This window comes from Myxocyprinus asiaticus, chromosome 12, assembly GCF_019703515.2.
Source record: "Myxocyprinus asiaticus isolate MX2 ecotype Aquarium Trade chromosome 12, UBuf_Myxa_2, whole genome shotgun sequence".
NCBI classification, from domain to species: domain Eukaryota; kingdom Metazoa; phylum Chordata; class Actinopteri; order Cypriniformes; family Catostomidae; genus Myxocyprinus; species Myxocyprinus asiaticus.
Window position 1 is genome coordinate 18,589,847 of NC_059355.1, and position 16,005 is coordinate 18,605,851.

Sequence of the window (16,005 nt, forward strand, 5' to 3'; positions counted from 1 at the left end):
TAGTAAAATCTATTTTCTTTTCTCTTTACATCATTATAACGCTCCTAAAATTTACCTCATACATTCCCTTCTCACTCAAAGTGCTCGCGCTTGTTAAAGAGTGGCGTGCTGTCATAGCAACCATTTTACGTTCCGTTTCCATTTGTCCTACGAAGGCTGTCTCGTTTAAACGAGGCTTGTTTAAAGGAGGACGCTCAGTATACTGCAGCCTTCAAAGGATGCGTCCTACCTAGCACGCAGCCTTCCAAATGAGCCACAGCTTCAGGTGAGCTGATTGTTAATGTGCAGCGCCAGCACCCAGTGTTTCCTTCCTATATAAACCGAGTGTTTCATGGCTGGGTTGTGCGATGTGTGTTCGTGAGCTGTGCCATCTTGATCACTGATGTTCTCATACAAATTCCCGCTGCTGAAGCATAGAGTTTGTGGTCGTCACTGTCTGAACTTCGTAGGTCGGTCAATAAATGTGTCTGTTTCCGCTATGCTCATCTCCCTGCATCTTTTATTGCATTTTATTTTTGAAGTGTAACACTCATCCACTGACATACAGTGGCAGACTTATTCATTTCTTTGTATTTAACAAGACAGCTTTTGGGAACTGTGAAATTATTCCAAGTTTTTTTGCAAGTGAACAGCCATAGTATTCAGCTCTGAATACGTTTATTAGTTTTAATTCTGCTAGAAGCTGCCGCGACTTGTGTTGACTGTGTTTGTGTAATCACATAGTCCTATGTTAGGTAATATTCAAAATAATTTTTTTAATTTCAGCGCAGTGTTTGAAATCATGTCACATGCTTTAATGCGTCTGTTTTTGTGCTAAAATTACACGCAGCGCCACAAAAGAGGAAAACCTATGTGTCTTGACTTGAGATGTTTAACAGTTTAAGTTCTTTTTAACTTGACATGGCGTCTAAAAAACATGAACAAGCCGTCAAAGACGTCTGTCTAGCGCACGTTTACATTGAAATCATTTATAAAACAGCGCAGACAGACACAAACGTGCTCAATGTGAACGGCCCCTCGGTGTAAGACTAGAACTCAAGTCAAGTGAGCTTTATTGTCATTCTGCTATATGTAGAGACATACAAGGGAACGAAATGTCTTGCCTCACAGGACCATGGTGCTACATATATAAACATATTACACATAGACCTATCTAACTTACATACTTTACATATACTTTACATTGCCTATACTTTATTATTTGTTACTGCACATCTTCACCCTGCATGCTGAGAATGACACAAAATTATGACACACTTATTATTTAGATTACATGAATATTAATGCATCTCAAACTTCAAAGCGGAAAAAATAATTATTTGAGCGAATTGTTGCATGAATTGTTCCGCTCATCTTGATGTGCAGAAATGCTCAAATACACCAGCAGTCAGACAGCGCTCATCCTTTCAGTCATAGTGCTCGTTCAAAGAGGGAGCAATGCTTTCCTAAAGTAAGTTACATTTGACAAAGGAGGTTTAGGCCTCCCCAAAATTTAGTTTTATTACTATGCTTTTAATCTTAGACACTTGGCCCATTGGTCTTGTCCACCTGAGAGAGCCTATCCCTGGTGCAACATCGAACAAGCTGTCCTCGCCCCAATTTCACCATTGCAAAGTCTTTCTATCAAATTGCCTAGAGAAGTAAAAATGCATCCCATTATTTCACATTTACATTATGGACAAAGGTTTCCCGTATGTTCAGTTTTGATACTTAACTGTTTCCTCAAGCATATGGCTGAACCCCAAATTATGTATTAACAAGTCCCCCTTTTGCTGGAAAGAATGGATGAAGAGGGGTGTTGCTACACTTGGTGACCTTTATGAAAACGGAGCTTTGAGATCATTTGAAAATATAACACAGCAATTTGGGATTTCTAGGTCTCAATTTTTCAGGTATTTACAGTTGCACCATTTACTTTGTACTAATTTTTGTGGTAGTACACAACCTCCTAAAGCTGCAGACAGTCTTTGTATGCTGATCACAGCCTTTGGAAAGGGGCATGAAGCTTCAGCATATTATTCCTCGCTGATACAGAGTCTTGGTGAAGGGGCCTTAACAGCTCTTAAGAGGTTATGGAAAAGAGATTTGAACTTGGTATTGGAGGATGGGGAGTGGGAAGGCATTTAAAAAAATTTTTTAAACTATGTCTAGGGTTGCAAGGGTACAACTTATTCAATTTAAGATGTTGGTTTAAAAGACACACCTACCTGCTGGTGATGTCGGTTGGAGGATGGAGACATAGCCCATGCTCTGTGGTTCTGCGCTAAGATTCAAGAATTCTGGTTAAGAGTCCAGAATTTTATCTGTGAGGTTTTAGATACTCAAATTTCATTCTGCCCCAGACTATGTATATTGGGTGATGGGGCGGTTATTAAAGTAGGTGACAAATATACAAAATCTGGGTCCAGACTAGTGTAATGATTGGCAGACAAATAATTCTTAGAGGATGGAAGTCAATTGGCTCTCCCTCATTTCAAGAATGGTTCACCGAATTGGGCAGGGTGGCGGCATTCGAAAAGATGTCATGCAAACATTTTGGCAGATTAGATGCATATGATTAGAAATGGGACAAATGCATGACCTTTCTGGAAGGCTCTCAGTGAGGGCCATGTGGAGAGAAACGCTTTTTCTTTTTTTTCTCCTCGTGTTTATATGTGTATACTCAGGCTTGGATCACGGGAATGTTTGTTGGGGGTTGGGGATTGGTAGGGGGATAGGGAAATAATGGGGGTTAAGGGGGATAATGGTTGACTCTGTGCATATTTATTTTGCTTTGTTCTGTGTTATGTTTGAGAGTCAACCAATAAAACTTTTAATCTGAAAAAGAATAGGACAGTAATGGGGTCTTATGGATGTGCCACTTATGGACAGACCACACAGAACTGACCTGGTTCCAAATTTAGTATTTAACCCAATAATTACAGGCATTCTCTTTTCTCTTGGCAGACAGTTATTGTTTCTTTTTCATATCAGCAGGTCTTTTAAGGACACTGGTACTCAGAATAGATATGTTAGAAAACATGGATCAGGCTCACTAATATAGAGTAATAAGTAGTGTTAATATGTTTTCTTTGTGATGTTTTGGCATCTTAGTACTTCAAACACTACAACAAATTCACTAATAGAAAGTGTCCCATAAATAGCAGTTTGATTAAAACACTTTAAATCTATTTCATTAATTCAGAATCTGATGTTCCAAAACCAGTCTGGCATTTTAAAAAAACTAAAGCATTCAGAAGGACAGCAGGTCAGACATGTATATGAACTCTTCTATTGATACACAGAGGTCATGGTTACTACCTGAACACCAAACCAGCTCTTTGTGCTGTACACTTGCCTAGTTATTATTTTCTGCAACCTCATGAGATTTTTTTTTTCCCCCTAGTCATGCTTTGAAGGAGAGAGAGGTTTTGTGTTGTTTTCTTATCATCTTGAGGGATATGTTCTAGTGTATTCAGATACTAAACTCTGTTGGATAGGCCAGATGATTGCTTTAAAATAACAAAGACATCTGGACTTGTAATAAGAGAGAATGTTGCACCTGTAATTAACTCCTACTTGAAGATGATCTGAATTAAAGCAGCTTATTGGAACAGAATTGACAAAAGTGTAAGTCAAAGAAATGGAAAGTTGAAGGTAAAGGAATGTGAAACTCTACTAAAATTATCTCCTGTTCACTCATAGTTCTCTCTTTTTCTCTTTTTTTAATAATTCTCTCTCTCTCTCTCTCTCTTTCTCTCCCTCTCCCCCTCTCGCTCTCTCTCTCTCTCTCTCTCTCTCTCTCTCTCTCTCTCTCTCCCCCTCCCTTTTGTACTTTCTTAATCTTGTAGCTGAAACTTGAAGATCGATCTATTGTGCCTAGAGACTTCGTCAGGCGAATGAACTCAAATGTAAGTTTTTTTTTTTTTATTTTATTTTTTTTATCTAATCACAGAGCTGAGCAAGAGCTTCACATATCAGTAGCTGAATATACAATAACATTTTACAAAATATTTAATAAACACAAGGGATGGGGGTATATAGAACTTTGTAGAATTGTGTGTAGAACTGCAGAAGTCTGTAGAGCTTTCTGCAGAGTTCTGTGTGCATAGATTCTGTGTGGGCCTGCTATTTTCTCACTGAGCATAACATTTAAAAAAAAATTATATTTAACTGTACAATAATGTAATATGCCCATAAGCCCTGGCATGTAGAAATGATTGTCATATAGAAATTAGTGCTGTCAGCCAATTACATTTTAATCGCGATTAATCACATAATTGTTCATAGATAATCATGATTAATTGCAGATTTTGAAAGTGTTGAAATTTGACTCTCTATATACTTCTTTTTCTGTCAAAATGCATTTACTTGCCCCTCCTTAAAAAAAAAAAAATAAAAAAAAGCAATAATCAAAGTGACAGTGTGGCACTTACAATGGAAGTGAATGGGGGACAATTTTGAACATTAAAATATTAAAAATATAGCAACAAGACAAATATACGTGTAAACATAATTTTAGTGTGATAAAATCACTTACTAACCGTTTCTTTGTAAATTGATTGCCAATTTTACAACTTTGTTGCCATGATGATGTCAACAAACCTTAAAACGACTGTAAAAATTATGATTTAAACAACTTTACAGCTTAAATCATGAGTTTTAACAGAAGAATTTATGTGTACTTCTATAAAATTATAAGCTTTACATTTCTGCCTTTAAACCCTCCAAAAATTGGCCACATTCACTTCCATTGCCTCACTGTAACCTCGATTTTTGCTGTTGTTTTTTTTTTTTTTTTTTTAAAGAAAAGGAGGGACGAGTCGAAATAATTTTTTTGTGGTAATCAACATTATGCCACAAATGCTGTCTATTTAGCTTAACTTGTATTGTACCCAGAATATTCCTTTAAATGTTTCCTAAAGGTTGGCTAATTGAAGAACTAGTCCCCATACATTGCATATTTATTGTATTATGCATTTAATCTCTTAAACCCTCATCTTCCACAATATTAATTGTCCGGCAGGTTGTGGCTATCCACTTTGGATTCACATGATTTGTGTCAGAACGTCAAGTGCAAACAAACACGCCTGCGGAGCCCTTTGTCTGGGCAGCCCGGCCGCGGAAACGCAGAAGGAAAAGGGGAAATAGAGCCGGCGTTCTCATCAGAGTAAGACGTCGCGCAAATCGACCCCTGATACCCAGTATTCTACTGGCAAATGTTCAGTCTCTGGACAACAAGCTCTGAGAGCATGGATCTCTTTCCAACGAGAGACGAGGGACTGCTGCATTATCTGCCTAACAGAAACTTGGATGTCTGCGGAGATTCCAGATTCAGCCATCGAACCCGCAGGGTTCTCCGTGCACCAAGCAGACAGAGCGAAAGACCTCTCAGGTAAAAGCAGAGGTGGTGGTGTATGTTTTATGATCAACAAATCCTGGTGTGATCAGAGGAACGTACATTCTATCAAGTCTTTCTGCTCTCCTGATCTGGAATTTCTCATGCTTCTGTGTCGACCATTCTGGCTACCGAGGGAAATCACAGTGGTCATTATCACTGCTGTGTACATCCTGCCACAAGCTGACACAGACCGGGCACTCAAGGAACTGTATGGGAGTATAAGCAAGCAGGAAACCGTGCACCCTGAGGCTGCGTTCATTGTGACCGAGGACTTAAACAAAGCCAAATTTAAATCAATTGCACCAAAATACCACCAACACATCAGTTTCAACACATGAGGGGACCGGGTTTTGGACCATTGCTACTCTCCCTTCCGGGATGGCAACAAATCCCTCCCCCACCCACCATTGGGCAAATCGGACCACTCTTCCATTCTGCTTCTGCCCGCTTACAGGCAGAAACTGAAAACGAAAGCACCCACCCTCAGAACGATCCAGTGCTGGTCGGACCAATCAAATTCCACGCTACAAGACTGTTTTGATCACGTGGACTGGGAGATGTTCCGGTCCGCCTCTGATGACGACATCGAGCTTTACGCTGATAGCGTAACGTGTTTCATCAGAGTGCGTAGAGGACTTCGTTCCGACCAGAACAATACGGATGTACCCCAACCAGAAGCCATGGATTAATAGCAATGTTCACGCTGCACTTGATGTGCGGACCTCCGCTTTTAATTACGGGAATGCGGAGGAGCATAAACAAGCCAGTTATGCCCTCCGCAAAACTATCAGAGCAGCCAAATGCCAGTACAGGAGCAAGATTGAAGGACAGTTTAACACCACCAACTCTAGAAGCATGTGGTAGGGAATTAATATCATCGCGGACTTTAAAGGGAATAAAAACTCAGCTGTGAACACCGCTGCCTCTCTCCCGGATGAGCTAAATACTTTTTATGCTCGTTTCGAGGGAAATAACACCACCCTCGCGGAGAGAGCTCTCGCGGCCGAAGATACAGAGGTTAGTTCACTCTCCGTCTCTGTAGCAGATGTAACCCGATCCTTCCGACGGGTGAATATCCGTAAAGCCGCGGGTCCAGGTGGCATTCCGGGCCGTGTCATCGGAGCGTGCGCGAACCAACTGGTGTTTTTACGGATATTTTCAACCTTTCCCTCTCCTTGTCCGTGGTCCCCACATGCTTTAAAACATCAACCATTGTGCCTGTACCAAAGCAATCCAAAATCACTTGCTTAAATGACTGGCGTCCTGTTGCTCTGACCCCCATCATCAGCAAATGCTTTGAGAGACTAATCAGAGATTACATCTGCTTTGTGCTGCCTCCATCACTGGACCCATTGCAGTTTGCTTACCACAAACAACCGCTCCACTGATGATGCCATTGCATCTACAATACACACTGCTCTCTCCCACCTGGAAAAAAGGAACACTAATGTGAGAATGCTGTTTGTAGATTACAGCTCAGCATTCAACACCATAGTGCCCTCCAAGCTGTATGTGAAACTCCGGGCTCTGGGCTTAAACAGCTCGCTGTGCAGCTGGATCCTGGACTTCCTGTCAAGCAGATGCCAGGTGGTTAGAATGGGCAGCAACATCTCCTCATCACTGACCCTCAACACTGGAGCCCTGCAGGGCTGTGATCCCAGCCCACTCCTGTATTCCCTTTACACACATGACTGTGTGGCAACACATAGCTCCAATGCCATCATTAAGTTTGCTGATGATACGACGGTGGTAGGTCTGATCACTGACAATAATGAAACGGCCTACAGAGAGGAGGTGCACACTCTGACACGCTGGTGTCAGGAGCACAACCTCTCCCTCAGCGTCAGCAAGACAAAGGAGCTTGTGGTGGACTTCAGGAGAAAAGACAGAGAACACAGTCCCATCACCATCAATGGAGCACCGGTGGAGAGAGTCACCAGCTTCAAGTTCCTCGGTGTCCACATCACTGAGGAACTCACATGGTCCGTCCACACTGAGGCTGTTGTGAAAAACGCTCATCAGCGCCTCTTCTTCCTGAGACGGCTGAGGAAGTTTGGAATGAACCGCCACATCCTCGCACAGTTCTACACCAGCACTGTAGAGAGCATCCTGACTGGCTGCATCACTGCCTGTTATGGCAATAGTACCGCCCACAACCACAAAGCCCTGCAAAGGGTGGTGCGAACTGCCAGACACACCATCGGAGTTCAGCTTCCCTCCCTCCAGGACATATGTTTATATATTATATTCATATATTAGAGACTCCAGCCACCCAAGCCATGGGCTGCTCTCACTGCTACAATCAGGCAAGCGGTATCGCAGCATCAGGACCCGCACCAGCTGACTTCATGACAGCTTCTTCCCCCAAGCAGTCAGACTTCTGAACTCTTGATCTCTCACAATCAACATACATCAGCACTGCACTTTCTTAATCTTATTATCTCACACTGGACTGTCATAAATTATATTCTCTCTTAACAACACACTGGCAACTGACTATTAGCCGACAGCCTGAATGTCAATACAGTACAATACAACCTACTGTATATTTTATATATACTATATATACTATTTTTATTGTATAATGTGTATTCTATATTGTGTGTATTGTATACTGTACATTGTATATTATTACTTCTATATTGTGTTGTGTGTAATTATGTGTATATTAGATATGTAAATTGTGATGTGTAAATCTGTTTTTTGTAAATTGGTATATGTCTCATCACTGTCATGACTGCTGTGTTGCTTGGAACTGCACCCAAGACTTTCACCCACTATTGCACTTGTGTATATGGTTGTGTGACAATAAAAGCGATTTGATTTGATTTGATACATTCAAATTTTCCGGTCATCATTTGCTGACTGTTGGAAAGATCAGCGGCAACATGTTCAAAGTTGAAATTATTTTAAATTTAGGCAGTGCATCAACAGACCCTCCATGGGAGAACTCCAACAAGCTAGCCAGCCACAGCAGTCATTCATCAGTGCAATAAATTGTGTGTTTTAGCGTTTTGGTGATAGTAAAGACTTGACGTGCTTCTGAGGTAATTATGCACTACAAAGGCTGCAAAGTTCTTGATTTCTCTCACAAATGCCATCTGGGTTTGTTTTGTACAACAGATTTAAGAGGTCCTTTCTTCATCACATGATCAATGACATGGAACTAACATAAGTACTTACTGTACAGCTGTGGCTAAATGTGTTCTCTGAATCCTGCAGGATAAACAGTGTGGTATTGTGACCAACATAAACACTGAATGTGCACTGAAGCTTGTAGGGACCAACTGTGTTCTTTATCCTGTTAAAAGCAAAGACCTGCAGCATGTCTGGGTGAGTTTATCTACATCTTTTCTTTATCATACAGTATGATTATGATGGTATGATTTTTATCCAAAAGAGAAAGCAGTTGAAAACAGCTAAGGCTCTGCTCAATAACTGAATATTATTTAAGGTGGGGTCAGTTTTATATAAGTTAAAAATCACTGTGTAACACAATTTTTTTATTTTTTTTTATTCTTATGCCTCAAAAGTATAGAAAATGGCTATTATTCTCCACAAACTTTGCTTTTGTGACCAGGACAGTGATATTTTGAAATGTACCTATTTCCAATGAGAAAATGGGCGAATTTGTGTCTTTTCGTTCACATAAAGTCAGAAAAAACCAACATATGAATCTAAATTAACATGTACTAAAGTAATATTCAAAGCCGTGCTGGTCCATAATGGTAACAAGTACCCATCTCTTCCCCTGGCTCACTCGGTGCACCTCAAAGAGGATTACAACAGCATCAAGACCTTGCTGGATGCCTTGAAGTATGAGGAGTACGGCTGGGAGGTCATAGGAGACTTCAAAATGGTGCCATTCCTGATGGGTCTCCAAGGTGGTTTTACCAAGTTTCCCTGCTATCTTTGCCTTTGGGACAGCAGGGACACCAAGGCGCACTACCACAGGCAGGACTGGCCACAGCGGACCGAGTTCTCTGTGGGGAGGAACAACATCAAGTGGGAGCCACTGGTGGACCCCAGGAAGGTGCTGATGCCACCACTGCACATCAAATTGGGCCTTATGAAACAATATGTCAGAGCTCTAGATAAGGAGTCGGCAGCCTTCAAGTACCTTCAAGACTTCTTCCCTAAGCTGTCTGAGGCAAAGGTCAAAGCCGGTGTCGTTGTCGGACCACAGATAAAGAAGGATTTTGGATTTATATGTTGATTTTTTTTATTTTTTTTTTTTTTTTTTTTCTGACTTTATGTGAACGAAAAGACACACATTCGCCTGTTTTCTCATTGGAAATAGATACATTTCAAAATATCACTGTTCTGGTCACAAAAAGCAAAGTTTGTGGGGAATAATAGCCATTTTCTATACTTTTGAGGCATAAGCAATTAGAAAATAACACTTACTACCCAGGAACAAAAATTGTGTTACATAGTTTAATGATTCACAAATGGTAATGTACAGACAAACTGCACTTTAGTGCTTCAAAATATATTTTTTAAGGCCTCAATAGGTTAACTTATTCCTGCTGTTAGTGGGATGGTGACATATTGGCTAAACATCTGGGCTGATAACCCAAGGTTTGTTGAATTGGTTACTGGGTTGTCCCATCGCCATTGTGCCCTTGAGCATTTAACCTCATGTTACTCCAAGGGAACTGAACCTGTAATACACGTGCTGTACTTTAAGTCACTCATAAAAGTGTCTCCGAAATGATGACTAATAAGTAATTAACTAGCTCTTTATCTGTGTTCTGTACTTGTCTGCAGTCATTTATGTATGGTGACTACATTGTTTATGACTTCTGGCTGGGAAAGGTATATGATCTCAGCATCCAAATCATTGTGAAGCTTTCCAACGGAGCACGGTAATGTGATCACACCATCTTCACTTTAATATGAGTTAATTTCAGTGTGTGTCATACATTATGTACATGTATGATGTTATATGTGTTAAACTTGATCTCATTCAAGTGCAGCCCTAACTCTAAGTGCAACTAACCAGCAGAGAAGAAAATGCTATTATTGATTAGATTGTCACATAATTTAATTCGATTTTTGTAATTACACATGTACTTGTGTGTGTGTGTGTGTGTGTGTGTGTGTGTGTGTTTTTATTTTTTTTTTACTTTAGGTGTTCTATGAGTGAGGAGGATGGTGCCAAACTTTACGATATATACCCTCACATTAGCGATGTGGTATGTGTTCATAATTTGTGTTCATATCTTTGCATCATCAGTTATCTTTAACCCTCTGGGGTCTGAGGGTGTTTTGGGCCCTGGAGTAGTTTTGACATGCCTTGACATTTGTGCTTTTTTCAGTTGCTTAAAAACATATTAATGACTAAAATCTGATAACACTGTATTCAGCACAAACTGGGCTACAATAATATGTGAACAACATGTATGTACATGTTTGTATTTTTGAGAAAATAACGTTTATGCGTGGTTTTTGAAAAAACTAAAATATGAAGTCACTGAAATAAGGCCATATAACACATACTAAACATTTGTTCACAAGACTTTTGAGAACTGGATCTCGTAGCCTAGAGTTTGTGCTACAAAATGATGTGAAAACCATCCTGATCACTCATTCATATAAAACAATATAGTCATTTAACTTTTGTAAAACACTTTGTTAGAAAGGCCATAGGCGAGGAGGCGTGGATGATCATGAATATTGATGTGATTCTCACCTGAGGAGACAAAGACCCCTCCCCTGAGAGAGAATGAATGTGAGGAGACTTAATGATTGAATGTGTTGTTTGTAGCTTATTCACAAAATCAAGTTTAAGTTAAAAGAAGTAATCTAACTATACATTTTCTTTACATAAAGACTTAAAAAAAACTTTAGACCTACACTACCATTTAAAAGTTTTAGATCTGTAAGATTTTTTTAATGTTTTTAAAAGAAGTCTCTTCTGCTCACCAAGGCTGCATTTATTTGATCCAAAATACATCAAAAACAGTGATATTGTGAAATATTTTTACAATTTAAAATAACTGTTTTCTATTTGAATATATTGTGAAATGCAATTTATTCCTGTGATCAAAGCTGAATTTTCAGCATCATTACTGCAGTCTTCAGTGTCACATGATCCTTCGGAAATCATTCTAATATGCTGATTTTCTAATATGGGCATATTTACAGCACATTTTACACATTTACACCCGAACAGATATTTGCAAGCACAAGCTTCGTTGATGATAATGAGGCAGCATAAACACTAGTTAAAATATAATCTAAACATTCATATTATTTTTATATCATATTACATATCATATTTATATCATACAGCATACAATTTAAATACCTGCTTTAGCCGAAACAACATTTAAATGTAACTAAATCTTGCCTATTAGGACATATTTCAAATTTCAATACTCTGAATCCTAGTAAAATATGTCCATGTTTATATAAAATAGCATGTCAACTAATATGTAAATAAAACTAAATTACTTATTCATTTGAAACTGTATCCTCGGCTGAATCAAGCCGCTCTTCAAAATGCAAATGTTCATCGTCAGATTCCCGCTCTTCTTATGAGGAAAATGTGAAATCTTCGTTACTATCCAGGAGCTTCCTCACCTGTGTAGCATGCAATCTTCCAAACGTGCAGAAAAGTGAATGAATTTGTTGCTTTTTAAGGCACTGTTGGGGGCTTTTACCATTTGCATTGATCACCTCAGCACATTACCGTATGAATAGCGCCCTCTGCCCGTGGGTTTGATCACATTAGCGATAATTAGCTGAGCCAGGAGAAACTGTACATCACTTTGTTTCATACAGATTACGTTGCAGGAGAATATTTCTTTTAAATTTGAATTGTTTTATTTAAAAGTAGACATTTTAAGCTTTCTTTAGACATATGTTTCATGTTTGTCTGATAAGTATTTTCGGAGTTTCAGTTCATTTTTGTGACGTGTTTCAGAAAGATGCTCGCGGAGACAGAGACGGCTGAAAGCGCACCCTGTTTATTTTCTTTATTTTACAAAAGCACAAAGTTTTGTTGTTATTGTGAGTTTACACAAATAAAAGTAGACCCTTTATAGTCTCTAATGATGTCTTAAACTTATCTGTATGCCTAAAAATGACAGAGTATTTTAAGTTGTTTCCGCTATTATGAGGAAAAAAATCCAGCAGGACGTGCCGGTGCGTCTGTCGACCCCAGAGGGTTCATATTGTTTGTTCTGTCACAATTGCTCATTTTTTGTACTACTGTGTTGTAAGTCAATGTGACAAAATACTTCACCACTGTGCTTTAGTAGTATGTGTTGCCCTGTCCTTCTCCAGGGTTTGTTCTTTGATGATGCATATGGGTTCTACCCGGGCCAGGTTTTGATTGGGCCCTCGAAGGTTTTTGCTAATGTGCAGTGGCTTTATGGTGTAAAGCCAGTTCTCAGTAAGAAAAGCAAATTCAGGGTTGTTGTGGAGGAGGTAAGACAAACATTTTCATTCTCAAATTTAGACAATAGTTCTGTTACGAAAAATATTTGTTGTGATCAGTGCAGTTAACTAGAGCTGGGTGATATGTTGCTTATTCACAATATATTTGCTATGAATTTGCTGGCAATTTTAAACTTAAGCAACACTGAGAACATTACGCTGATTTAAATCAACTTTTTATGTGATCATTAAGTTTCCAAAAGAGTGTCACTAGACTAGTTCCACAATCCTTCCTTGTCTTGTTTACTGTTTATTTCCAAATCATTAAACATACATGTAAGCTTATCACTGGCCAAAACTCCACCTCAATCCATTTTTGCAATTGAATTTGGCAGTTTATCTGAGGTAGACTTATTATAAGGGCTTTTCTAAGGATGCATCTGTGTACACGTGCATCACACAGACACTTTTGAAGCGTCGAACTTCGGTCTAACAAGTCTCGAGACCCCAGTATTTGGATTTGCGCTCCATTCAGCTGTGTTTGAATGCAGGAACGCATCATATTGTGCTGTCAGTAAGTAAGTGTGATTTGTTGTCTGTATAGCTGCTCGTTGCCTATACTGCTGGAGTTGCACTTACTGCCCCCTGCTGACTGAGACTTGTAAAAACATGGTGAACACCCCACACCTGCTCTGACCTTCACTTCACACAAACGTCAACACCTCCTGCAACCCCCCTCCTCCCCCCTCCAGCTGCTCAACCTGCACTTAAGGTCTGTGAAGAGGAGTGACTTCAGCCAGATCTCCTAAACAACCAAATTGGCCCGGTTGCTAGGGAGGGTAGAGTTACATGGGGTAACCTCCTCGTGGTCACTATAATGTGTGGTTCTTGCTCACGGTGGGGCGCATGGTGAGTTGTGTGTGGATGCCGTGGAGAACAGCGTGGGCCTCCACACACGCTTTGTCTCTGTGGTAATGCGCACAACAAGCCACGTGTTAAGATGCACGGAGTGACGGTCTCAGACGTGGAGGCAGCTGAGATTCATCCTCCATCCACCCAGATTGAGGCGAGTCACTACGCCACCATGAGGACTTGGAGTGCATTGGGAATTAGGCATTCCAAATTGGGTAGAAAAGGGGAGAAAAAAAAAAGATCTGTGAAGAGGTGTGTCGTGCCTTCCGAAAACAAAAGACAAGCAAAGCACAGGGCCCAGACAGTGTTTCACCCACTTGTCTAAAATCTTGTGCTAACCAGCTAGCCCCCATCTTCACACTGATCTTCAATAGATCACTAGAGCAGTGTGAAGTTCCATGCTGCTTCAAATGCTCAATCATCATTCCTGTCCCAAAGAAACCCAAAATCACAGGACTTAATGACTACAGAGGACAAAGGACAGTTCGGACTGCTGAGAGGATTATTAGTTGCCCCCTGCCCTCCCTTCAAGAACTGTACACTTCCAGAGTGAGGAAAAAGGCTGGAAAAATCACTTTGGACCCCACTCACCCAGCCCACTACCTTTTTGAACTGTTGCCATCTGGCAGGCGCTACAGAGCACTGAGCACCAGAACCATCAGGCACAGGAACAGTTATTTTCCCCTCAGGCTGTTCATCTCATGAACAGTTAAAACTGCCCCATTGAGCAATAATTAATGTGCAATACACAGCTTAGTCTATTTATATTTATCCAACATACCACACCTCTTCTTCCATTTACGTTCCCTTGCTTCACTATATAACAGATTTGTATTTGTATATTGTACATACATACGTGTGTGTGTGTGTGTGTGTGTGTGTGTGTGTGTGTGTGTGTAGTCCTATTGTGTATTTCCATATATACTTTATTTTCTATTTACTTTTATTTTTATTCTATTTTTTACATTTTTTTTATTATTAGCTCTGTCGTGTTGTTGTATTGTTTGTGCACTGGAAGCTTCTGTCACCAAGACAAATTCCTTGTATGTGTAAGCATACTTGGCAATAAAGCTCATTCTGATTTAGATTCCTTATTATGGTCAGGGGGCATGATTAATTGTGTTAATTTTTTAACACATTATTTTTATGTAATTAATTGCACTGAATTAATGTGTTAAATCGACAGCCCTAGTTTTATTAGTATCTTTGGTTAAATTTCAGTTGCAAAAAAAGTCATTAGAGTTGGTAAGTTCAATTAATTTCAGTAAATCAGTTCAAACTGACCATATCACTGAATCGAAACAAAATTCTTGATTCAACAAATTGTTTGCATCATCACTTTAAAACATTCACTGAAGTCTCCACGTGACATTTTTTATAACATTGTTTTGGTAAAAGTAAAAAAAATATTGCTGTTTACTCTTGTTATATTGGTGCATATAAATTAAAAGGATCAAATATTTACCTTGTGGTCATTTAGTGAAAAACAGTGTGGAAAACATGCCTTGTTTATTTTTAACTAGATTGGTTACTGTGTATTTTACTTATTTCATTAACCTATTTTGAATTGGTTGCAATGGCTGTTTGGTTAAAAAGATATCTCTTCTGATTAGAGAAATTTTTTTCAGAGCAAACACATTAATATCATGATGTAAATTGAATATTGTTAAAAGGCTAAAAAAAATATTGAGATTATTATGTACTAACTATTTAAGCTTTATCGCCCAGCTCTACAAATAACCAATCAAATGCTGCTTTTGCAATATTTTTTTAATGTTTTATTTATCATCTCCAGTTAGATGTCTGACAGGTGATGTGGCTCTTAATCTGTGTACAACTGCAGGTTCAGGTGGTGGAGCTAAAGGTGACGTGGATTACAAAAAGTTACTCTCCAAAAGGGTCAGACAGTGTTTTCCCACCACCCTCAACCATCACACAGGAGAACCTTGGCAGGTACAAGTAGCTTCAAACACTGCCGTTCAAAATTTTCATGATTTATAACACACTACAGTACAGGAGCACAGGGAACAGAAGTGTTTAGGACACAGGACACTTCAACCTGAGTGCATAAAAAAAGTGTGATTCACACTTCTCTTTTCATTCACATGTTCTAATTAGTTTGACTAATTTATTGACGACTGTCTCTAATAATCAGAGTGAAGAGACTGGGCTACTTTGATCACGCTCAGAGGCAGCTGGGAGAGAGGGCTCTGTACGTGTTTCCTGCCAAGAGTGAAACCACACACATCACCTGTGAGGGGCCAGAGGGGACCCCTGCTCACCCTGAGGACCCTGTTGTTCGCAAGGCATGGGTGATTTTGCTGTAA

At 39.6% G+C, this 16,005-nt stretch overlaps 1 protein-coding gene across 4 annotated transcripts in view; it reads left to right on the forward strand.

Moving 5' to 3' along the window:
* The window catches only part of LOC127448992 ((E3-independent) E2 ubiquitin-conjugating enzyme-like), a 135,728-nt gene that overhangs the window by 56,367 nt on the left and 63,356 nt on the right, over positions 1-16,005 (forward strand). For all 4 annotated transcript variants that reach the window (XM_051712027.1, XM_051712030.1, XM_051712028.1 and 1 more), the window contains exons 2-8: positions 3,831-3,890; positions 8,603-8,713; positions 10,151-10,248; positions 10,515-10,578; positions 12,674-12,817; positions 15,522-15,631; positions 15,834-15,984. In XM_051712027.1, coding sequence (XP_051567987.1) covers positions 3,831-3,890; positions 8,603-8,713; positions 10,151-10,248; positions 10,515-10,578; positions 12,674-12,817; positions 15,522-15,631; positions 15,834-15,984 — 738 coding nt within the window. The remainder of the gene's footprint in view (positions 1-3,830; positions 3,891-8,602; positions 8,714-10,150; positions 10,249-10,514; positions 10,579-12,673; positions 12,818-15,521; positions 15,632-15,833; positions 15,985-16,005) is intronic.